This window comes from Phalacrocorax aristotelis, chromosome W (assembly GCF_949628215.1).
Source record: "Phalacrocorax aristotelis chromosome W, bGulAri2.1, whole genome shotgun sequence".
NCBI lineage: Eukaryota > Metazoa > Chordata > Aves > Suliformes > Phalacrocoracidae > Phalacrocorax > Phalacrocorax aristotelis.
In genome coordinates this window covers 16012054-16036247 of record NC_134310.1, presented here as the reverse complement: position 1 = coordinate 16036247, position 24194 = coordinate 16012054, and the positions used below count along the sequence as shown (strand labels likewise).

At 36.4% G+C, this 24194-nt stretch overlaps 1 protein-coding gene across 4 annotated transcripts; it reads right to left on the bottom strand.

The window, feature by feature from the left end:
- Positions 1-509: 509 nt before the first annotated feature.
- LOC142049376 (polyadenylate-binding protein-interacting protein 1-like) lies at positions 510-23369 on the bottom strand. Of its 4 annotated transcripts, none has more exons than XM_075077042.1 (11): positions 22925-23369; positions 21510-21691; positions 15965-16153; positions 12299-12411; positions 10353-10464; positions 9016-9141; positions 5511-5617; positions 3945-4062; positions 3756-3810; positions 3040-3133; positions 510-1654 (listed from the first exon to the last, which is right to left on the bottom strand). In XM_075077042.1, exons 1-11 carry the CDS (start codon positions 23142-23144, stop codon positions 1645-1647), a joined length of 1326 nt encoding a protein of 441 aa, XP_074933143.1. In that variant the 5' UTR covers positions 23145-23369; the 3' UTR covers positions 510-1644. The 4 variants fall into 4 exon arrangements, with proteins under 4 accessions (XP_074933143.1, XP_074933142.1, XP_074933144.1 ...); XM_075077041.1 differs by having other exon boundaries at positions 510-865; XM_075077043.1 differs by lacking the exon at positions 510-1654 and adding an exon at positions 2201-2255.
- Positions 23370-24194: the final 825 nt, after the last annotated feature.

The window sequence follows — 24194 nt, the reverse complement described above, 5'->3', positions numbered from 1 at the left end:
AGCATGGGTTAAAACATAACTATGCTTATGTAGTCTTGAACACAGCAAATTAAAGGATAGTTTTTGCTTGTAAAAGCTGAATAAGTTTACCTGAACCAAAAGGTCTTGAAAGCACCTAACTTCCAAAATACTGCTTCCTTTTTCACTTACCAACATATAACATGTTTATTCCAGAACTCACTTGTGTTTTGGAAAAGGAAAAAAAAAACCACCCCCCACAAAACAAACCCTTCATAAACCATTTCTCATGATTTCATGATTGTGATGGGGGGGGGAAATCCATATTTAGATCATATGCTCCTTAGTTTGAAAAAAAAAAAAAAACACAACCAACAAAACAAAAACAAAATTTAAATACCAGATCTTGTATATGGTAAAAAGGATAAGTCCTAATGTATACTAAACCAAGCAAGCAACTAAGTTTAGATCAAGTTATTCTTCCCCTTCCCCCCCCCACCAAGGGAAATTTTATGGGACAGCTCCCCATTAAATTTTAATTTCCATTATGATACTTTTAAAATCAAGTTTATTGCAACCAAACCATTGTTCATATACCTGTACATAAAATAAACTATGATATATACACAACATTTTAAGTTACAGGGCATAAGTTTACAATTTTTGGCAGATTCTGTTTAACAGAATGGAAAGTATGTAACTTTAGTACTTGGAAAAACTAAGCTTCCTTATTTTCGTACAAGTGTTTTGTGTCCCCCTGTATCCTAACCATACCTAAACTCACTTAATAAACTAACATTAATGTGTAACATCTCACTGTTTTCTCTTATGTTCTGATTCTAGACAGAATTTTTCATATGCTTCTTCAATTTCTGGATCCATCTTGTCATCAAGGTCATCAAAATACCTTAAAAAAAGAATCACCAAAAATATTAAGTTTATGTACAGATTTTTCAGAAACAGTAAATAGGCAAAATATTTATGTAGATGTAAAGAATGAAACAGTTTTAGAAATAGTAATTAACTATGACATTTACTAAAAAGGGATGAAGAAAAAAAATTATGGGTACTAGGAAAACAAACAAACCTCAAATCAGCACAGATATGTATGAATTGCTAACATTTGTCACCATTTTAGATCATCTTATGCTGTCCACAGGTTTAAAGACATAAATACCTTCCAAGATGATAGAAAAAAAGCAATAATGCAATACAAGCTTTCAAAAAAATTAATAATGCATTTTTACTTATGTATTTACAAAAAACATAATCAGCATAATTTTGGTTGGTTAACATCTTGCATCAACTGTCTTGGTTGCACACTAGTCAGAAAAATATATTTATATAGAAAACCTATATTCCTATTTGTTGATATATGGAAGACGACAACCTTAATTCACCTCCCTTTTGCATCTGTATTATATTACCTTCTATTACATGGTAACCAGTCTTTCAGAAAAGATCTGTCTCATTTAGGTCAGAGAAAAGACTGAATCCTGTTAACAATAGTAAGTATTGTGCAGAGTGGAGACTACCACAGAGTTTCAAGATAAAGCTGGAAAGTGATGGGGATCACTTAACTTGCTTTCTCCTCACAGTTATTGGGAATTAACTTGAGCGTTCCTTGTTTTCTCTACATCCAACTGGAGCATTCATCACCATAAACTAGGACAATGGAGTTGTAGCTTAAAACAGCCTTAAAAAAAAAAATCAGCAGCTATTGATTCTCAAAGTGTGCATTAGTTTCACATGCCTATTTTATTATCTTTTGTGCCTTCGTTCCAAACAAGGGAATCAGCATGTCTCATCTACATGGAGGCCATAAATGGTGTGTTTTGCACAAAACCACAGTAAGTGCCACAGAAACGTATAATAAGGAAAGCATTTTTCTTGATCATTGCACATTACAAGAAGCTGTCTACATATTTATTTTATTTGTTTCTCCTTTCCTGTAGAACTGTAGACTGGAGAAGGAACTCAACATAGAACTCTTCTCCCTGATGTCAGTCATGGGAAATAGCTGACAGATAATCAGGATAGATTTGTCTAAGCTTTTCTTAAGCCTTCAAGGAAGGTTCCACAGTCACCTTGCATGATGGTTAACTCTGTCTTCCACATGTCACGCTTCGGACTTGCTGTGTTTAACTGCTGTTTGTCTCCATTTTGCATTTAATTTGTTCTAGGCACAGCAGTTCACAAGGGTGGTTTTTTTCCCCACAGTAAGAGCTTGTTTATTTCTGATGACATCTCTAATTAATCTTCCGAAGTTCACACAACTCCTCTCAGCTAGGTGCTATCTAAAAGTTTTGTAATTTACCAACAAAGATATCAATCCAGACCAGCACTCTTATCACACAAACAAAGTGTTTTTGGGTATCAAATCATGATCTGAAAGTCGTCCTTCAACCAGATGAGTACAAAGCTCAGCAATTTATTTTAGACTATTTCTTTTACAGGTTTCCTATCAAATTCTTATAAACCAGTGCCAGAAACTCAGACTATATTCCCATCTATTGCTTCTCCCTTTTGCCATTAGGTTGCTTTTCTTGTTCTACAGGAATACTGAATAGCCATTTAATTGAGGGAATATTACTTATCCTGAGAAGAGAAACTTAACCACCTCCTCCCTTTGAAAGACACTGAAAATTCTGTAATTATCTCTGGCTAGGATATGTATGCAGTCAGATGAATTCAGGTTGTCTCACTACCAAAGCTTGAAGGTCTGGTGCTTCATTTTGTTTGCAAATTTAAAAAAAAAAAAAATGCAGAAGAGTATGTTTGTATGCATGTAAAAATATCTGAAATTTAATTGCCCTACTCAGCTAAATATAAAATTTGTTTCGAACTTGTGCAATTACAAACCAACTACACCTGAACAAATACATAACTTATGTTGTAGGGCTAAACAATAGTTACACTATTTAGTTTCATTTTTGTCAAGACAGGATTCCGAAATCTGCAGTAAAAATAGTGTTTAAAAAAAACAAACAACAAAACCAAACAAAAAACCCACACAAAAAACCACCACAAACACCACCAGAAACCCCACACCAAACACTATCACTCAAAAAGAAAACATACTGATCTCCAGGTCCTGATAAATCTGTTCCATTTTCTTCATAATCTGGAAACAAATCCTCTCTTTCAAGCAGCTCTTGGTATTTTTCTTGGTAATCTAGCATAGTAAAAATGAGACCAAGTAATAGATAAGACTAGTCCTCTAAATTAACTACATCTATACAGTTTGAAAATAGCCTATTTAATGAAACCATAAATGGCATGAAACATTACAGAAAAAAAACAACCTCCTGCTACAGTGTTTTCTCAGGACATCAACCAACCTCTAAGAATGATACCTATCTTCCCAGAGAACTGTAAAGGTAGTCACAGATGTCTTTACCTCAAATGATGTCGTGCCATGCTGCACTCAGATTACCGAAAACAAAGAAACCAAGGAAGAAACAAACCCTTTTGCTACTACCAATGGACAAACAAAAGATGACTTGAAGATTTCTGGCTTCCTGGAGAGACCAAGTGCTGAGGACTACGGCACAAGTTCTTCTGAAGTATATGAACTTCAATGCACATTCTCCATTTCAAACATTTACCTTCTTTTAATACAGACTAAGGCATATATGTGTTACACAAAGACAGGAATTCAGACATATTTTTGTCTTTTAAGTTGTTGTTCTTAAAATATCTGAAGCTCATACTTTTTATGTACTTCAACAGGACAAACTTAATTACAACTTTTTAAAGACGACTGAGAAGACAGGTATACTAAGTTTGTGATGTACCTGGATCTGCTGCAGTGAAAGGAACACCATCAGAAGTGTAAAACGTTGGTTCATTCTAAGAATAAAGTTATATAGTAAGTTATACGCATTCAGAGAGACAGTAGTTTGTAGCTTTCAGCAATGTGATTCATAGACAATCAAGTTAAATTCACATTCAATTAAGGAACTGAAGTGTCAGGACATTCTTACCATAAAATAGTTTGGGTCATTTTCAGGGGTAGCTTCTGTATGTGGAGAAGTTCCGTGAACTCTACCCCAGTTACTTGATCGTAGTTCTACTAGTTTCAGAAGCATATGTTTCACATCTCTGAAATAAACAGAAGCACCACAAAAGTTAGAATATTCTTGTGCTGAGCAATAATTGGGCTATATCTTGCATATACTAGATAGCTAAATCCCCAAAAAGCTCCAAAAAGGACAAAATTTGGTCCAGTCTGCAGATAATTTTGAGTTAGGTGTTCCGTCCCCGCAAGTCTAGATGCTTTGTGTGTCCCCCTCAATTATGAGACGCTCTCTCCACTTCCTCTGTGGTGAAATAAGAAGTCCATATGAAATAGAAATTGCTATAGTTTTTGAATCAAGATACCAAACCTGCAGCACAAGCTGAGGAACAAATCCTTTTCTTATAAAAGGATAGTACTGGAAGAAACGGGGTGATCTTCAAATTGTATTTTAATCATCTAATTCATGCTCCTAACTTTAGCTCTCTAAATCACATTGAGATTCTGTAGTCAACAGTGAAAAGTAATGTCTCCAATACATTAGATGCCACCACCCATTTAAGCCCTAAAATAAGAGAAATTGCTTTCTTCTTTTAAGAAAGTCCATGGAGAAAAGTTCAGTGAGTCTCATTTACGGGGTGGGGGGGGTGGGGTGGGGTGAGAGAGAGAGTCTTCAGTTGTTTCCTCTATTAAGAGAGGTTCATGATTCTGTGTCTTTGAAGCCTCAGGCTTGTGCTATTTTCTCCGGTTCCTGAAGCAAGATTTTCCTCATCTTCCCTGGGAGGCAGCTAAATTACAACCAACAGATGCTACCATCTACCTGCTGCCCTCCCTCCATATGGCAAGAGATCAGGTCACAATGTCTGAACCCTCTACAGGTTTTTAGTAAGTTTACAAGAAGCTGAGGATAACACACAGCAGAATAAGATAGCCTCAGGCATACAGTTGACTGCAAGTTGAGAAGCATAATACATTAGCCAACCACTCATTCTTTTCCAGCCTGTAGTAAAAAAACCCTGCCAAAATGGTAGATTCTCCAGAATAAATAAATAAAACAAGAAACCCCGCAACCAAAACTCCCTCCCAAACCCCACATATTCCATTTTGCCCATACATTTATAGTTATTTGTATACTATATTTAATGCTGTTAAATTCAGATTTAAAAGCATGAACTATGAGATATTGCCACTATTGTATCTTTGTATTTATACATACTTTTAGAGCCTAAAGCACTTACAGCAGATTTCAATACCTAAAGGTTTAAAAACAAAACAAGCCAACCACACACCACCATCTCATTAAGTGGAACATGCATCTCTAGCAAAAGATAAAATACAAAAACATCCCACCCCACCCCCTCAATTGAAGAATTACTTTTTGTTACATGGGAAGTGACCCAAATATCACCTTACTTTTCCTAAATGAAAGTTTTTAAAGTAATGTTTTGGACATGTTCATTATTCTTGAAGATTTTTAAGGTGTTCTGTTTGATATAAAAAACACAAAATGCTGCACATAAATTTATCTTCTCACCTGCTACAGTTTGCATCCAACACAACATTTTCAATTCTCTGAATCATTTCCTCCATATCATTCTTTCCTTTTTCTTTCCAGGCATCTTCTAAAGCTGAGCCTGTCAACTAAAGACAGGGGATTAGTGTGTTGTTTGTTTTGTTGTTTTGTTTTTTTTTTTAAAGAAAATTATAAAACTTACAGAATCTTTTCTGTTGAGTTTCTTAAACAATTCATAACATTAAATGCATTGTGTGACTACCTGAGGGTTGAAGGTCCCAATTTCCTACATCTTTTTACTAAAACAGATTAATAGACCTTGTAAATAGTTCATTTTAGAGTTACCATACCATCTGTAGTCTATGCCCAATGTTTGCTCCCTAGAAGTTCACAGCCACTTCCCTCCTTTCAGTCTTGAAACAACTCTCCAGCATTTTAATTACACTACGAAACAGTCACATTACAACAAAATATATACATGTAACAATTTTTAATATTGCAGTGATTTCTTGTGAAAAATCATTACACTTCGTATTTCTGAAGTTGCACATGAGTGGGACATGAGATTGCATTTAACCATACTGTTACTTGGGTCATGTCGACACAGAAATATCACAACATTCTGAATCCTGTTTGAAAGGACCAACAGCATTTGTCAGATCTTAGTTGCTTTAAGTACATGCTATGAAAAAAGAGACCATATTTTTGCAGATGATGCCACAGGCTTACCTGAGAACAATAGGTAAGCTTTAGAAAGACTTCAGTCAACATACCTAGCATCAGACATGCCAGAGAATTTCATCTGGGCATATACAAGAGGAGCCAAGGATTATCTGACCAAGCCAGCCTGAGTTTTAATACATAAAATCTTTGAGGCTGAAGCTGCTGCTGAGAGCACTTTAGCAGCAGACAGTCTAGAACTGCTGTGAATGAAAGCCTTTTCTGTTAAGAATAGGTACTTCATTGCCATTAAACTAGGAAAAATTAGTTTGCTGCTCTGGTCCAAGTTAATAGCAATTCCTGATCTACCCAGAATAAATATTACATGATCCAAAAAATGCTTAGAATGGTATTTGATGATACAAAGGAATAAAATGCAAAGATAAAAGCAAGCATCTTGGTCAGCACTTGTTTTGCATTCCCAGTTTTCTACCATGACCCTGCCTTGATCCTAGGTAATTAGATAAGAACACTGAGAAGGTTTAATTAAAAATAAATATATTGCAAAGCAAACAGGTGAAAAACCTGTATCTATCACGATATTAAATGGAAAGGACAACAGTAGACATTTATTGCTTCAGTAGTGAAACCAAGGTTTCATGAGGTAGCCCAGTCTAGCTACAGATATACTCCAACATGTGCAGATACTTTTGAGACATCAGAAAACACTTGCATTAAAAACAAAAACCATCCCATCCCCCCCCCCCCAAAAAAAAAAACAAAACAACCAACCCCACACCGCAACCACCACCCCCCAAAAAACCAACCCCCACAAAACTGTCTTTTATTCTGGAATGGACACTGAGGCCAAATAAATATTTCTGTGAATATTCACGGAAATAGTGGGTGCTCCATCTTCTTTGGAGAACAATCAGAACACACAGTAGCACTGGAAAGCTTCCTGATTTGTGTACTGTCTTTTTGAAAGGTCCTTCAGTGGGCCCTGCCTCAGGGAAGCACTTTCAATGTAAGGATTGACTGCAGGAGTGAATATGCTCATTGAACACAACCTCACGCTTGCTATGAAGCAACCTCCTTGAACATACAAACTTCATTTGAAGGGTTTGAATTGGAGGATATAAAACCTTTCTTCCCTATTCACCATATCAAAAGAAGCTCCCAGAATCAGAATTTGATAGAAGAGTCTGAAAAAATTAGAGTGTGAAGAAGGGGGAAGAATGAGGAAAAACCAACCAACCACCCACAAAAAACCAGAAACAAAATTCCACAAAAATACTGTTTAGCTTTTGACCTTCATTCCTAAAATAAACCGTTTTCCCAACTATGAGTATAACCATGGCTTGCAAAGATAAAAGTTTCTCCCTGCAAAGGAAAAAATTGTTTGGCTCCAAGTAAAACTTAAGAGCAGAGAGGCTTGTCTTCATCATGAAAGAGAGATATATTTCTACAGTAGTAATGATGCAGACAATATAGTAGGAAGTAATGGATATAAAGAACCTTTTGCTGGGGGGGGGAGAAACCAAACAAACCCAACAGAAAACCAAAACAAAACCAAAACCCCAAACAAACAAACCAAACCAAAACCCAAAACCCTCAAGTGATAAACCCTAACTGCTGAGTGTCCTTCAGAACAAAGAACATACCCAAAACCCCACAATTCATTCAAGTTGGTTAGAGTTTTCTTCCACGCCAGAAGTGGCAAAAGGAGAACTACAGGGATTGCTTACTCCTTTGCACCTTGGCTTCAGTTCTACTGCTCTTATATGTACACAAATGGCCTTGCATTTCACTTTTAGATATTACTTTTTCTGTTTGCTCAATTTCATAATGGTACTAAGAAAAAAGTGTACAGCTTGCTCTACTAATGACATCCCTTCCAACCCCTACAATTCTGTGATGTAATGCATAAAGCCCCATGAAATATTTCCTCATTTGCAGTTTTATTTACTCTACTGTTCCCAAAGGTATGAAGGTACATCCATTGTCTCAAAAAGAAACATAATGCTCCTTGCATACCTTTCCTTGTCTAGTAAGGCTTTTTGAAAAAACATTCTTCCCATTATTCAAAGCATCTCTGCTTTCTCTTCCCAATCTTCAAGCACTTCATTTAGATATGCAAAAATGCTCATCTTTCTGACAAGAAATACTTTCATAAGACATTATCACCTACACTTCCAGAAGCACAACCCGCTGACTTTATGCATTGCTCATTTCTTTTTTGAGGCATCCAGTTAAAGCATTCACAAGGCATGGAAGCATATGAGCTGAACATCCAAGAATGACAGACAGTTGCTTAACTCCAATAATGTTCACGCTGATTAAGAGACAAAACACTCCTTCCCTCCTTTTACCTAATAAACTCTGAATTTCTAATTACCCATAATTAGAAACCTATCCATAGTACTTAACTTAGAGCTGTTAGCCACATACTATAGTAGCAACCTACAGAAGGAATCGTGTGTTGTGGCTACCTCTGTTAGCCTGGATCTTGAATCTGTGGCCCAGGAATCCATTCTAGCCTGTGGCACAAAGAAATAGGCTTTCACTTGAATTCCCCTTCTCCTCCCCCATTGACCAGCAGGAACTATATATGACCATATCTTGTTTTCCTCACTTTCCACTGCCAGCTGTTATGTACTCTATTTTTACTTATCCCAGATGAAAACAAAACTCAAGAGGAAAAACCCCAAAGTATCTAGTATTTGTGTTTAAAATATATTATGATCTACATATAATTATATAAACAAGTAGTATTCATGATCTTCCCTCTTTCATTCAGGACTATTATGATATATTTAAAAAAGACCAACTATTTTTTTTCCTTCTTTTAAAACTACTGTCTCACCTTCATCAGTTTCACTGCACATATCAAATTATTATCCACAGGATTAGAGAAGAGTGCATTTAGTAATTCCCGAAGGCCTTCTTGAAGAATTTCTGCTCGCGTTACCTGTCCCTTTTTTCCTTTAATCTGCAAAATATATTTTAAAAGCCCAAAAAACAAACTACATGTAAAAGACTTAAGTTTTAGAAATTAGTCACATTTTCTCTCTCAAATGCTGCATGATTTGGTTTGGGATTAACATAGTTGAGCTCTTCAGTTGGAAGAATATGCCAAATACTGTAATTATTCTAGAACACAGACTTTGAGTAGTATCCTTACAATTCTGACATATATATAGCAATGCTTGTTTAGCAAAGAAACAAAATGCTAATAAATTGCTCAGAAAAGCTGCAAAATGCCTGGCAAATGGTCCACATCATCCCAAATCCTCAGAATCCCATGCTCTTTCCCATCCTACGTTATACAGCTGTAGAGCAGTTTACTTCTAGAGGGCACTCTATATATTTAAGTTCTAGAAAATTGTTTAAAAATAAATGGTATACTCCAAACTGGACAACTCCCCCTCTCCCAAACCCTTTGGAAGCTTCCTTTTTACTTCTAGAAAGTGAAAATTGATTTCAAGGTCCACTTATGAACAGAAATGGAAGAGTCAGAGTTTTCTTTCCTCATGCCAGCAGAACATTTTTATAGTGTGTGCTTAAATCAAACCTTTGAAATAATCCAGTCAAAAATATATTTTTAAGGACACTACAGAAATTAGTGAACTTACTGAACTCACAGGTAATAAGAGTCAAGGAATTTTTATGTGTACATACACTTTTTTGTACATATCAGAAAAAAATTGATCTAAATACAAGATTTCATGCTTCATGCATAAGCCAAGGATTCAAACTTCAGAATAAATCTCTTTAAAAGGTCTGCATCTTTAATTGCTCATTTTGTAGATTCCCACGCCTTCCTCAAACATTTGATAATAGCTCCTATTAGTGGCTATTAGTAATCTGGTGGTTTTACTAGACAAAAGAAAATACCAAAAGCTTCATTTCAAAGGTGGTTTATAGTTGGTTCTTTTTATGAATTCTTACACTTTACATCTTTATAAATTTCTCTTTGATGATCTTGTCCTTTTGGGTTTATCTATTTCTTGGACACACATTATAATGAAACTGTTCTAAAGTTCTTTAAGTTCTTTTACTTTATTCCCCTCTCCCTTTACCAAAAACAAAAAATCCCCCACCCATAAAAAACCACCACACCTCAAATGTTATTCCATTATAGTGTTTACCTAAACAACAAAAATTAACAAAGAACCATCTGACATGGAACTTTCTTCTTACCTCTAGGTTAAGGTAAAGTTCAGCTAAGAACAACACAAAGGCATGAAATTGTTTTTGAGTAGTCTCATCTCCTTTGGCAGCTTCATCTCTGTTTTCATACTCTGTTTGACACCTGAAAACATTAAAACAAAAATGATATAATCTGTAGACATCCCAACATATGTAACATGCTACTTATTTAACAGAATGCTAAGAACTTATTCACTGCATTAAAACTGTTAAATGCTGAATGCTAGGAAGTATGATCTGCGAAGGAAGTGAGAGGACTTCACAAAGGCAACATGGATTTTTGTCCTTCTAGATGAATATGTATGATTACACGATTGTGTTTTCAAGCACTGAGATATCTGAGACAGCAAAATGAAATAGAGCAAATTGCAACACGTAAAAATTAAGAGACAGTTACACAGTTTATATATTAGAATATGGGTCCAGGAAGTTTAACATAGGAAGCCAAACATCAACAGAAATAAAGTAGGTATACTCTGAAAGACATTTCCCCCCCTTTCAGGGCATTTCCCACATTGTCTTAGATGCCTTTACACTTATTTGACAAATTTTTTCTCTCACCATTTTAAGTGATAGCGATGCATAGTTTAGATATAAATGCTAGTACTGATTAAGATAACATGGCAGTGAGGTAATTTTCTAGTGTTCAACAACTGTGTCAAAAATATACAAGTTTACATAGCAGTTCAAAAAGAGTTAAATATTTGAAATAAAAGGAAAGCAAGACAACCTCCAATATATTCTCAGTAGTTATATACTAGATTAAGAAATACCTGAGAAACTGAAAAGTCTAAGGAGTTGAAATAAAAAATTTGAAGTAGAAACTTGGGCTGATAAACAAGAGTTCTCTATATTAATATCATTAGCTTGGTTATTTCCCTCTTCCCACCCTTTCCATCCATATCAGCAATAAAAACAGAAGCAACTTTAAATTTATGGCTTCAGGATGCTAAAAGGAATGTGAACTACTGGGATGGCTTTAAAACCAGGAATCGGATAATCCAACATTAACAGGTATTTCCTTCATGGTATTGTTCAAGTAACAAACAGTTAAAAAACACAAGAAAAACGTGATAATTTTGAAGGCAGAGAGGCTCATTTGCTTTGGGAGAAAGACAGACAGAAATTCAGCTTCTCCATAAAGGTACCACTCCCGATTAACAGCAATGCATTTTGGTGATCTTTTAAGTTTATCATGCCTTTGCTCCTAAACATAGGTGGACTAAGTAAAACTTTTAAAATAAGAAGGAAGTCTGAAGCTTAGAAAGCCAAAAGTCCTTAAAGAAAAAAAGGCTAATTTCCAAAGGATTCTAAGGTATTAAAGTGTACTACTACTTCAAATGTCATACAGTAAGATTTAAAAGGAAACACATCCATTTTAACAGGTTTTACATTTTTGTCAACTATGAAGTCTAATCATTATTAAACCGTAAGCCCCTAAATTCTGTAGTAACTGAAAATTGAAGAAGTTTATCCTTCTGGATTTTATGCATCTACTTCATAGGTGTAGAGTCAGTTAGCCAATCAATGAACAAACCTTAAACAGCAACTCCAGACAGAAAACTAATTGAAGAAAAAACACAAATAAGTCCTGGCAAGAGTCAAATGACAAGGACACTGCATATATGTGCATTTAATATACTTTTAAAGTTAGCTAGCTTTTAAATTTACCCTGTAATTCAGTATCAGTCTAATATACTCAGTTCAAAAGAGCCTACAGAACCCCAAATTGAGTCCTATTTCCATATCAAAAGATATAAAAATATTTTGAAATATGTATTCGATATCCAGTACGTACCTGTGCTTTAATAATCCTTAACCTGAACTTCTAGTTTAAATACATACCTCTTTGCATGCTATGTTAAAAGTTACATACAAAAGAGGAAGATACTTAACCTGAAAAAGTAACAGACTTAAAATGACATGCTGATACTGACCTTTGAAGTAACAACTGTCGGAAGGTCCCACTTTGTGGACTAATGGTTAGATAATGAGATAGATAGTTACACAACCGTGCTCCCATGTAGGAAAAATTTGGGACAGATGTGGCCTTCCAAAAATAAAAGTGGAGAAATAAATTATTCATAAGAGTCATGATTAGGTTATCAGGAAATATCTTTAAAAGCTTTTTGGAAAACTGTTTAACAACAGTTGACTAGACAACTGAAGAGCAGAAGATTAATAATTACTATTTCTCATGTTAAGTTTTGTACCTCATCAACACTTTGCTATATGCTTTTCAGCATTTAAAAGTTCATTATGTGATTTTGTGGCTTTAAGAAAACCACCATTACACCATGCATCCTCAATTCTACTTCTCCATTGTGACCTACACCAAAGAGTGCCTGGAAGTCACTTACAAACTTTTTTTTTAAATAAACAAAGCCAGCAGTGGACATTAAGACACTTTTTTGAGGATACACACATTCTCCCAAGGAGCAATGAGTGCATTAAAACTAACTAAATAATAAAAATTAAAAAATAACCACCTTCATTCAGTCTAAGTGCTATTTAGCCCAGAATCTATTTTTGGCAATAGTGAATGCCCAGGGAAAGAGCACAAGAACGTGGCAAGTAAAGATAAATACTTTCTCCTGTACACGCTCCAGCAAACTCCTGATTCAGGTGTTAAAACCGTATCATTACAGTTAATAGCTCTTGATAGGTCCTTTTTTTAAAAAGGAAATCCTGTTATTGTTGAACATCATCTAAAAACAGGTGGCGGCAATGAAATTCCACAACATAAGTTATACACTGAAAAAATTTTTGCTTTAAATCTGATACATGAAAATTCCAAGAGGTAGAAAAAAAAGTAATTGGGAATTCATTGGTGTCTACATTCAACCTGTCTTGGAACTTAAAGTAGAACATCCCCTTATTTTGGCAATTTATTACTGTTCATTTGTTTTGAACTCTCTTTTAACAAGACCTGAATTTGAGATTATTTCTCAGATACAGCTTCAGTGAAAAGAGGCTCTGGTTTAAGTAACTTAATCAGCTCTGCCAAAAAAAAACCCAGGGATGCTAAGAATTCGTTAAACTTCTCCTTTGGTTTTATCATCTTTGAACGTTCCTTTTACATCTTGATCATCTATTGGCACTATAAATGTGCTTGCATGCTGCTGCTTCTAACATGTTTGAATAAAGCATCTTGCCATAGCATGTCAATACATTATAGCTAGTTACCTTCTACAGGCACTCAATGTAACTGTACTATGTGCATAACACTGGTGGAAAGAACCGAGGTATCTTTGGAAGATACAAACTTAATTACTTAAGATAGTCAAATTGACTTTAGTTTCTAGTAAAAGGCATGTGAAATAGCTAATGAGCTTTTTGGTGCTTTGGTTTAATTAGTTGCTTGGACTAGAAAAGGTGCCCCCCTTTTCATAAGGCAAAATATATCATTTTAATTATACTTCTTTCCTAAAACCAACCAACCAAACAAAAAAGACCCCAACCACTCAAACGACATCACAAAACAAACAAGAAAAACACCAAAACACCACACAACCAAACCCCACAACTTCTTCAAACCTCATCTGTATTTTTTTTAAACCATTATCTTCCTAATTAGTTGGTCTGCAGTTGTAGTTGCATCAATCAACTACTGAAACAATTCAATTTTGGGTATTAGGACCTGGCATACCACACAGAGACCAAAGAAAAATCACATAATCTTAATAACCAATCATTATAGTGCAGTAAGGTCTTCCCTGAATTATTGTTGCTTGATAATCCCAGTTTATCTCCAACTCAAAAGAGTCACAAAGCATTAAGGCTAGTCTACCAATACATATCTTGAGAAATTTTAGTTGCTGTAACAGCAACAATCCACTGTATTACCAGTCAATGTTCTCAAACCATGAAGTCAGAGCATTCAGCTTTTGGAAAACAAGAGAACTGACACTTCACTCTGTCGAGACAAATGGATTAGGAAGAACGGAGGGAAGTAGACAGGCTAAGATACCCGATACCCAGATGAAGGGAAAACTGTACAGGACCTGGGTTTCCCTCATTTTAGTCTTTTTCCTTCACAAATCTAGCATCTGTAAATCTGCTCAAACATCGCTGAAGCAGATACTTATGAACACGCTCCAGCAATTTTAATTGAAGTTTTGTGATAAACCAGGATGAGGAAACAAAAACTTGAGCAGAAGCTCAAGACAGAAGAACAATAAGCATAGTTATTTGACTGACACTCAAAAACTATCATATCCTGACATACAATTAAGGCAAAATCATATACTTTTGGATACTGAGACAGCATTTTGCACTGAGCTAAGTTTTATTTTTCACATAAAACCATTATATTTCAGACTGATAACACTCAATGCTTCTCAGTTAAGGAAAGCACAGCCAACCCTAACATTGGATGTTTTAAATAGGGGAAGAGAAGATGGAACATTAAAAGGCTTAAATAAATTGATTCTCACTTAATGTAACATATATGAAGTTATAAATAGGATAAATTCCTTTTTTTCTTCCAATAAAGTTACATGGAGTATTTTCACCTTTTATTAACTATTCTCTATGTGTACAAATAAAGGATGGGAAAATGATGCTACCAAACACAGCACAGGTAGTCTAACTAAATTAGAATTAAATTCTGAATTAAATGTGCACCAATTCTTTATTAAAATTATGTATTATAATATATTCCAAATAATATTATAATTCTGTATTGTAATAAGAATCTTAAGACTCTACAGTTCTATGCAATGACCAGTCATGCAGCTTCTACATACCTCAGACTATTTCACAGTAAAAAGAAAATTCTGCAAGTATCTGAACTTAAAAGGTGAATAAAGTTTACATTCTCCAAAATAGAATTCGAAAGCAACTCAGGAAAGTGAGAGATACCCAATATAATAAATAGCAAGCACAAGTGTGATTTCATTCTCTGCAGCTAACCCAGAAGACAGTAACAGCAGCTCATTTGCTTAGCAACACAGATTAAGCTGTTCTTTCCAATGGCTCCCCCAATTAGTACAGAGGTCAGTTCAAGGTCTCTGTCCTCATTTCCATGGCCATCAATGGGACTGGACCAAGTTACCAATAGACTAGCTTTCCTTTTTTCCAATTATGCTGTTCCAAAATAGGTATGATTCCAAATGAAGAACAAAGCCTGTCAGTAAAAGAATTTCCCAAAGGATGTGTACAGTAGGTATAAATTTATTTTTTTTTAAATACTAAGGAATGAAACACATCTACATATTATGAAGTATTTTTTGTAGGATAGAATAAAAATGTACAGCTGACATTGCTTAAGAGTCTCTACTATATAAAATCCAGCAATTCAAATATAACTCTAACTGCTGTAATTTCAACTCTAGTATGTGACCTGGGAGATTCAAATACACAGCAAAGGAAACAGTAAATCAGGGAAATTTATCAACCAGCTAAGCATCCCACACTTGAGCTATTATTTCAGTTTATTGAGAAAAATCTTTCCCTATACATTTCAGGCTAAAAAGAAAAATTCAAACCATTAAAATACTACATAGATACAATTACATAACAAATAATACTGGTATGCATATCTTGGACACTAGGTAACAGAGGCATAACATCCATGTTATAAGACAGAACACACAGGCTACCTGCTGATATATGAGTTCAACAACTTCTTGCAAAGTTTCATCTGCAGTGACCCAGCCATTCAGTGTTTCAGCAAACTGCTCAATTTCAGTTTCAAAACAACCTGGTTGCTCGGTGAGGTGATTTAGGAAGTCTTGTACATATTCTGCCAAAGTCAGATAGCCATCATATCCATCTTCAAAGGAGGAATCCTATAGCAGTGAAAAAATATACCAGCTATTTTAAAGGAACCTAAAATAAAGTTGTTACGCTTACTATCTCCAGAAGTAACCATATAGCCCTTAGTCTTGAGTAACTCCTGAAGGTCTGCATACTTGATCTTTATTACACAATTCACTTAAACATTTTTAGAGAGCATAGACCTCAATGCATCAGAAAGCTCTAGTAGTCCTGTAATTTTAAGAACTAGATAACATGTTTTTATAGAGATTAGGGTCTCCTAGAAAAATACATCAAAAGACATTAAAAAGGAATTGGCTGTAAGATTAGCTAACAAACTAACAAGTATACCTGTTAAGGATAAAGCTACCAAACTGAGGCTCATCATCCTTTCCTGATGCGCACACAAACTGTGCTGCAGATATATAAACTGTAGAAGGAAAAATAATTGAAAATGGGAAAAAATCTTTGGAGCTCACATAAAGCGCAGAAGTGCTCCAAAATATGCAGGAGGGGGAAAAATTACAGAAATACAATACAGTGTAGCTTTCCCTTGTATAAAATATAGCCAGGAACACTGATCTTTTAAAGTCAGCAAATTTGCATCTCTTGGCAATGGATTAAAAACTACAAGGCATGAAATGAAACTATTCAAATGGTATTGCATTAATTTGCAGTTACTGAGGTTAAAAACCAGACAGTAAACACACCTGCTCCCTAAAGAAAGGAGCTAGAACAATACCACTTTATCAATGTTTATGCTCCTGCTGATGGAACAGAAGGCTACTAATTTTGTCTATTCAAAAATGAATGTATGCAAGAGTCTCTAAAGTCAATGCTGTTCTGGATGGTTACAATTCTAGTATATGAGAGGAATAGCATAGGAAGCAAAATACTTTGTGATGTAACTAGTAATAACACAGTACAAATAATTCACTTTGTGAAAAGTATCTCATGAGATCTCAGAAGTGTAAGCAGGAGCCCAAAGAGGGATTGCTAAAGAACTGAATTATAATTACTGATTCAAGACATAAGGGTAACATACAGGATATCGGAATTCTCAACTGATCTACTATTTAACATGAAAAAGATTGAAAATATATCTACTGTAATGAAAAATTGAGCTAAAAAATGATAAACCACTTTTCACTTAGTGGACATAAATAAACTGATAAGGTTTATAATTATATATTCCCTCTCCCTACCATTCCTCCCTTAATGAGGGGATATCCTTTACTTTCTGTCTTCAAAATGCCTCAGTCTCTCCTCTACTGTGAGGCAACATGTATTTGTGAAAGATAAAAGCCCTGGATACAAACTGTGGAGATAGATACGCATTGCTGAAAATCAAGTATTGACATTAGTTTTGTGACCTATGAAGAATGTGGGGGGGGAAAAGGTGCAGATTTTTCAAAATTCTTCAAAGACCCATGTTATAAGGGTATACATCTTAAGCTAATGAGGGACACATCAGTATAACAGAAGAAAAACTAGAAATATTTCTTATGATGTTTAATTAAGTAGAATATTTTCCCAGTGAATAATACTGAAGAAAGAGTTACTTAATGAGGCCCACTAGAAATAGGAAAAAAAAAAAATGGGTTTAAGGAAATGGTGGCAAATTGTTACTACTCATAAGGATAAAGCCTTCAACAACCTGATCCAAGTTGATTTTGCGTTGAGTTGAAGACTGAACCAGAGGAGCTTCAGAGGTCCTTTCCAACCTAAATTATTCTAGGATTCTAACAGTTTGGAGCTTATGAAGCCAAAGAATAAAAGATAACAGGCCTCTGTGTAACTTGCTAAATATTCTATTTCTCTAAAGGAAATCAACTTTTACTAGGCAATTTCAAATAGCCCAGTATGTTCTGTAGAATAAAGTTAAAACTGTTTTGTTCCACAGAACTATGACATTATTGTGCAACAACTGCAGCTTAGTCACATACAGCTGAACTAGCATCTTCAAACTAGCATTTTCAAACAACCTGTTTGAAAACTCTCCAGCCAGGTTGCAGGGGATGCAATTGCTGTAGCTAGTAAAAGAAGCTGCTCTTTCTGACAGCCATCAGGCTGTTATGAGATCATCATTTAGCAGAGAGGAAGATATCTTCCTCTCAGCCTCACCTGATAAAAACTCAATCTTGGAGGAAAATGTCCTTGTTTTAGAAGGGGCTCTAAACCCATCTGGTATATTGGTGTCCCATATTCATACTCCTCCCATTTTGTAATCAAAAGGCTAAACAAAGAGGCTAAACTCAGCACCACATTCATCTACCTATACTAAATATGCAACTCCAAAGGCAGTCTAGGTTTTAGTAATTATGTCAGGGAACAGAACAGATGGGAGAGAAAAATTAATAAGTCAAACATTATTATATGTTGTATATTGCTAAATTATTAACACTCAATACTTTAAAAACTAATTAGACTTAGTCCAGTAACTTCTAGATATAAACCACTCATGTTTCTCACTGGCAAATTTTAAGATTTAACAGAGAAGACAGCATCACATACTCTATCAACTAAGGGAAAGTAAAGCAAATTCTTCTTGGTTATTTTTAAACAGCAGTTGGCTAACAGGAGGCTATAAGTTTACACATTAATTACAAATTTATGACAAAGCCATTAAAGTCAACTAGAAATTTTTTATTAATTTCAGTGATTTCTCAGTCAGGCCAACACTGTCTAATTCTTCTCCTTTATGTTTGATAGCTATAAGACTGGAACCTGGAGTATACACAACAAAAACACAAGAGTCATTAATTTAAAGGTAATAGATTTGCTTCTCTTTAAATTAATTGACTCTTAGTAAAGACACAACAATGAAAAGGCTAAGTATGTACTAAAATCCCTCTAATTTACATAAAGATAAAAACCAGGAAGTCTACAGAAATGATCCATGAGCCAAATCTGCTCTCAGGCTCTGTTTCAGTACATGTGCTAATTACCACTTTCCTATACCTTGAGAAGGATTCACATTTCCAGTTAGGAACTTAGTCACCAATAATTTATCATTGATTTGATTTCTTCAGACTTCTTTAGGAACAAGCTTCCCACACCCTTCAGATTATACATACTCAACAAGTTTACAATAAAGTTATTGCAAAATTAAGTACAAAGACTGTTGCATGTACAAAACCACCTATTCATGTTGTATGAGGTTAAATGGTACCCTCATGCTTGGCTAAAAGTATAAAACCCACCACTGAGGCTGCTTAGCCTCCTTTTTGAAATTAGCTGAAGTTAAGGGGTGGTGGTGGAATTCCAACTAAGATAATACAAATCTCACTCCTAAAACTGAAGTGAGAACATTACACCCTTCTGATTGGGTGACAGCCATATTATTCTCATATACCCATGCCAGATAACAAGTCCAACATTTCCTACTGGCAATCCAACCCTAAATCTAGTCACCAATTCTACTGCAGACATCCACAACTTCATATGGGATGGACAGCTGTATGCAAACAAAGAATCCCATGGAGGTCTTTCCTCCCCAAAGTCCCAGTAAAGTTTTTCTGAAAATTCTAGTATGCCTTGGATGCTGTACCCCTTAAAGGATCTTCATGGATAACTGATAGTTTTGAGTATCAGAACTAACTGGAGTAACTAATCTAATGATCAAGCATTATATGGACACACATAGTAATTACAGCAACAATCAAACAAAGAATCAACACATTACTTCTAAAACAATAAATGATTAATAAATAGCAAAAACAATGCAAGTTTTCAGATCTAAAAATTCCAGGGGACATTATAAATGAAAGCTAAGTATTCTAAAGTCAGAAATACAGAAGTTTCTCAAACCTTTGTTTTGATTCAAATGTTTTAAAACTCAGTGGAAGTCTCTATAATAGTAAAATGTGCTAAATTCCTTATTTTTATTGGAGGTGGACCCAGTTTATGAAATTAAGACATTAAAGTTAAAAAAACACCAAACCAAAACAAAAACCACAAAAGCAACCAAACTTTGTAATAGTGAAGGATTAACAAGTCAAAAAATCACTATTCTATGACTAGTATATTCTAATTAGATTAGGGTCCCTGCAGCATACTTCCAAATAAATGTTCCAGGTTTTGCTAGCATTTTAAGAATTATTTTCATTAATAGATGAGTCACTTATATTCATAGCATATTCCTACAACACAGCAACCAGGAACTCCCACATGCTTGTGTGTTTTTGCAAAACAGCTAAAAAGCAACATTGCTGGCCTCAAAACTTTGTAATTATATGTATGCACATGCATGCCATTCCAAATGGCATTTTTTCTTTATTTATAGAAAACACATAACGTACTGGGGCAAATTAGTATTTTTTTCCCCTAGATTATCCATTCACTGAGGCATGTTGGTATTGGCATTTGTCAACAGTTGTATATTGGCTATAGGCTTGTATTATTCAGGACAGGGATTTTATTCAGTAAGCTGACAAAGCTGGTAACATCCAGATAACATCAATTTTACTGCTGAGGAAAAAACTTCAGAACACCAAGCCACCATGTTTAACATTCAAATCAAGTACTTTTCTGTAAATTATTCCAAATCTATGTTTCAGTATAGTTGTTTATCATCACTTGATTGTATTTGTAACAGTAATAGTTCCCACCTATTTATATATAGTACCAGAGTTTGTCTGCTTGCATAACAAGAGGATATTCCAAGAATTCACATAGATCTTCCCTGGAATAGAATTACTGTAGCAATAAAACGGAAGACAAGGGGAATAGAAAAGAATACCAACTTTTAAGGAATAAGGAATCTGCAATATTGATCCAAGGTTACCCTTAGTCTGTCTGCAAATATATTTCATATTAGGTATGTGGGTAGGTTAACTACTAGGAATCAGCCCAACCCTACATTTTTGCACTTTGGTGATACAATATCACTGAAGGAATTAAGAGACACATGACTATACATAAAGTTAGGCAGTCATGGCCAATCATACCCATGGCACAATAAATTTAGGAAAGGTAAAGCCTATGCTTCAAAAAGCTGAAGTTCAAGCTTTCTCCCACACTTGCTTCAAAAACTTGTGAAATCCGAATAAAAGTGCAGCTAAGCTTTTACTTAAAATGCAGTGCAGATGTAACTACAACAGAGGCAGTCACCAAAAAGACAACTTACTGTTATGTTGGGTGTAATCAACAAGGAACATTATCTGCAGCAAGCTTTAGCAAAATACCCCACACTAAAGGCTCTCACACACAGCATAATATTCACTCATTATCACTTAACGTTCTGACTGTATCTCTGGAGGTTATCACCAGATTTTTGGAATCTCTTCGGCAAATGCAGCATTTGAGTTATCTGATACACAAGATCAAGAAAACATTAATTTGAATAAGTAAATTGTCATATACTAAGAAGAGAAGATAAACACTCACTGCAAAGTTCTGATTGAAGTTCTGGTTGTATCCTGAAGGATAAAACTCAGGTGCTTTAACAGACAACTTTGACATTACCACAGGAGCCACAGCCACCTGAGGTACAGCCATTTCTGGTTCAGAATCAGGAACTGAAACTTTATCTTGTGATCCAGATGGAATTCTTGCCTGTTGCAGGTGTTCTGAAAAGTTTTTTTTAACAGTTTTTCTTAGAAATCACTGAATTACTGTGTATTCACACAGAGGACACACGGAATACATCACTTTTTGGATTTTAAATATACTTTTACTTATACTATAAATATACTTCCAAGTATACTTCAAATATATTGTTTGTATTGTTTTTCTTAAATATGGATAAAAAGTTTTCACTTTAGCAAACTCTAGATGCCTTTCCACATAGCAAAAAGTGAACACAATTTTCATGTGAAGTTAGGCAAAAAAAAAAGGGGGTGGGGGGGGAAGAGCCCTCCTCCCCCATGAAAACATGTTTTCTAAAAGAGCTAAACTGAGAAACTAGTAAATCTTATGATATGCTTGTTATTTTTGTAGGGTTTTCATAGATTTCAGATGCAAAGGCAAGACTTTGAAGGTCAATAAATGGAAGACATCACTAATTTTTAATATAATCCTGAAAGACACTTAACTATCATTTTCCTTGTACACCATTTGCAAAAAAATTCAATGAAATGGTGTTTTAAACCACATTTTCCAAATCTATCTTTATAGATTTGCTCTTAAGTTTATTGAAAACAGAATCTGATATCTACCTAAAAAGGCTAACCAACAATGCTTTATGTTACTGTTGGGTTGAGTTTGTTTTTTAGCAAACCTTTAGACCAGCGTTAGAGCGCTCTTCATTACGGAGAAGAAAGACTGAGACCATCTGTGGTCAGACTAACAAATGGATAAAACATACAGACAGATGTGTGAGCACAGAAAGGGAGGGTTGGACAGAGAAGCATTGCAAGCAGGCTGCAGCGCAACATCACACTTGGGTACAGGTCCATAGCTCAGAAACATGACCGTTCATCTAAGGAAAAGTGCAATTGCCAGGCCCCCTACACGGCTCATCTCCATGCAGTGCCAAGAGGAGCCAGGCAGGCGCCTGGGATACACGGAGCGCTGGCCTTCAAGCCACGGTAGCCTCTAGCGCACAGGTGGGGGGAGTGGGAGAAAGGACGCGTCATCGCGACCAGGCGGGGGGGGGGGAGAAGCCCCAGGGCTCCACTCTCACACTCAGTAGGACAGCGAAGGGCGGGGGGGAAGTTGTCCGAACAGGAAGCTTAACAGGAGCAGAACGGTGCGCGTAAAGGAGGGGAGCGCGGCCGGCTTTAGAGAGCCGCTCCCCGACACCTTCGGCACCGGGGGCCGCCAGAAGGGCAGGGAGGGGGCTGCTACACGGCGGCCAATACTTGCGTTTCCGGTGCCCAGCGGCGCCGTCTTCGGAGGCCGCAACGGCTCCTGCTGTGAGAAGAAGCCGCCCGTTTTGGGCTGCTTCTCGGCCGAGCCTGAGCTGTGGGAATCGCCGACGCCGATGCAGGCCCCGCCGCCGCTCTCCGACGGACCCGCGCTACTGAGGGGAGCAACGCGACCCCGGCCAGCACCTGGAGCTCGGTCGAAATTATCTGACATGCTCGGAGTGGGGTGGCTCAGGCGCTTATGGGAAGGAACAAACGACTCAGTTCCGCTTCACCGCAGCCCGAGCCCTTCGCTTTCAGTTTCAGCCCCACACGCTCCGTCACGACGGTCACGCGGCCTCGCACCGCCCATTACCACAGCAACCTCGGCTGCCGCCCGCCGCCGGGAGGGGGAGGAGCGCGGCCCACCAGGCGGCTGCGGCTCCGCCGCACTGAGGGTGCCCGGGCTGCGCTGCGCTGCGCCGCGCCGCCTGCAGGTGTGGGCCAGGCGGGGTGTCCGCGAGAGCTGCCACTGTCGAGGAGGCTAGCTCGGCTGCCACGGGTTAAAAGCTCTCGCCCGGATTTCGGGCCGTGTTTCCAACCCCACGTGTTCAGAACTGATGAGTCAGCCGCCCCCAACACGGGATCAACTTCCAACAACAAACAAGCGTGGGGTTTATTTGTGTTAGCAGCCGGTTTCTGGCCCTCGGGATGTATTTGAGTCATGCCTTCCTCAAAAATCAGAAAAGCTTGGAAACAGTGTTTTCAAAAAGACGATATTCTCCTGTACTTGTTTCCCTACAGGAACAAATAGTATGCTGTGACTGTAACAGGACCAAGATTGCAGCTACACATGGTAGGATACCTGTAGATACAGGAGTCTGATTTTAAAAGCATCACACTACACTGTGCATATACAGCTGTTTTCCACAAGAAAGGGATTTGTGTAGAAAAGCTACAGGCTAAATTGTAAATTTAAGCCAACAAAGTTAAGCCTTCAGTGTGACAATATTATTGTACTGTTAGGTCTACTTCATATAACTGTTCAGAATAATGTATTTTATGTATAATTTATACATGACATATGATAACAAATGCTCTTCTAATTTAATTTTAAAACCTTCCATGCCAACAGGAAGTAGCTGAAGGAGACAGTCCATGTAATGCATTTTGCTGATATTATCACATTAACTCCAAATGATTCAATTCATGTGTTGGTTCACAATTTAATTCACCTATTTATGTTCAGTTTCAGTCTGGAGTCTTGCTCTACGTGCCTTGCAAA

What these genes read in the sequence shown, in the direction of transcription:
- LOC142049376 (XM_075077040.1), bottom strand. Translation starts at nt 23,144, where the DNA reads ATGTCAGATAATTTCGACCGAGCTCCAGGTGCTGGCCGGGGTCGCGTT. An exon ending in CGACAGTTGTTACTTCAAAG is followed by an intron (nt 10,465 to 12,298) that starts GTCAGTATCAGC and finishes TAATGTTTTCAG; the next exon opens with GTGTCAAACAGAGTATGAAA. An exon ending in TTGGATGCAAACTGTAGCAG is followed by an intron (nt 4,063 to 5,510) that starts GTGAGAAGATAA and finishes TGTTTATTTCAG; the next exon opens with AGATGTGAAACATATGCTTC.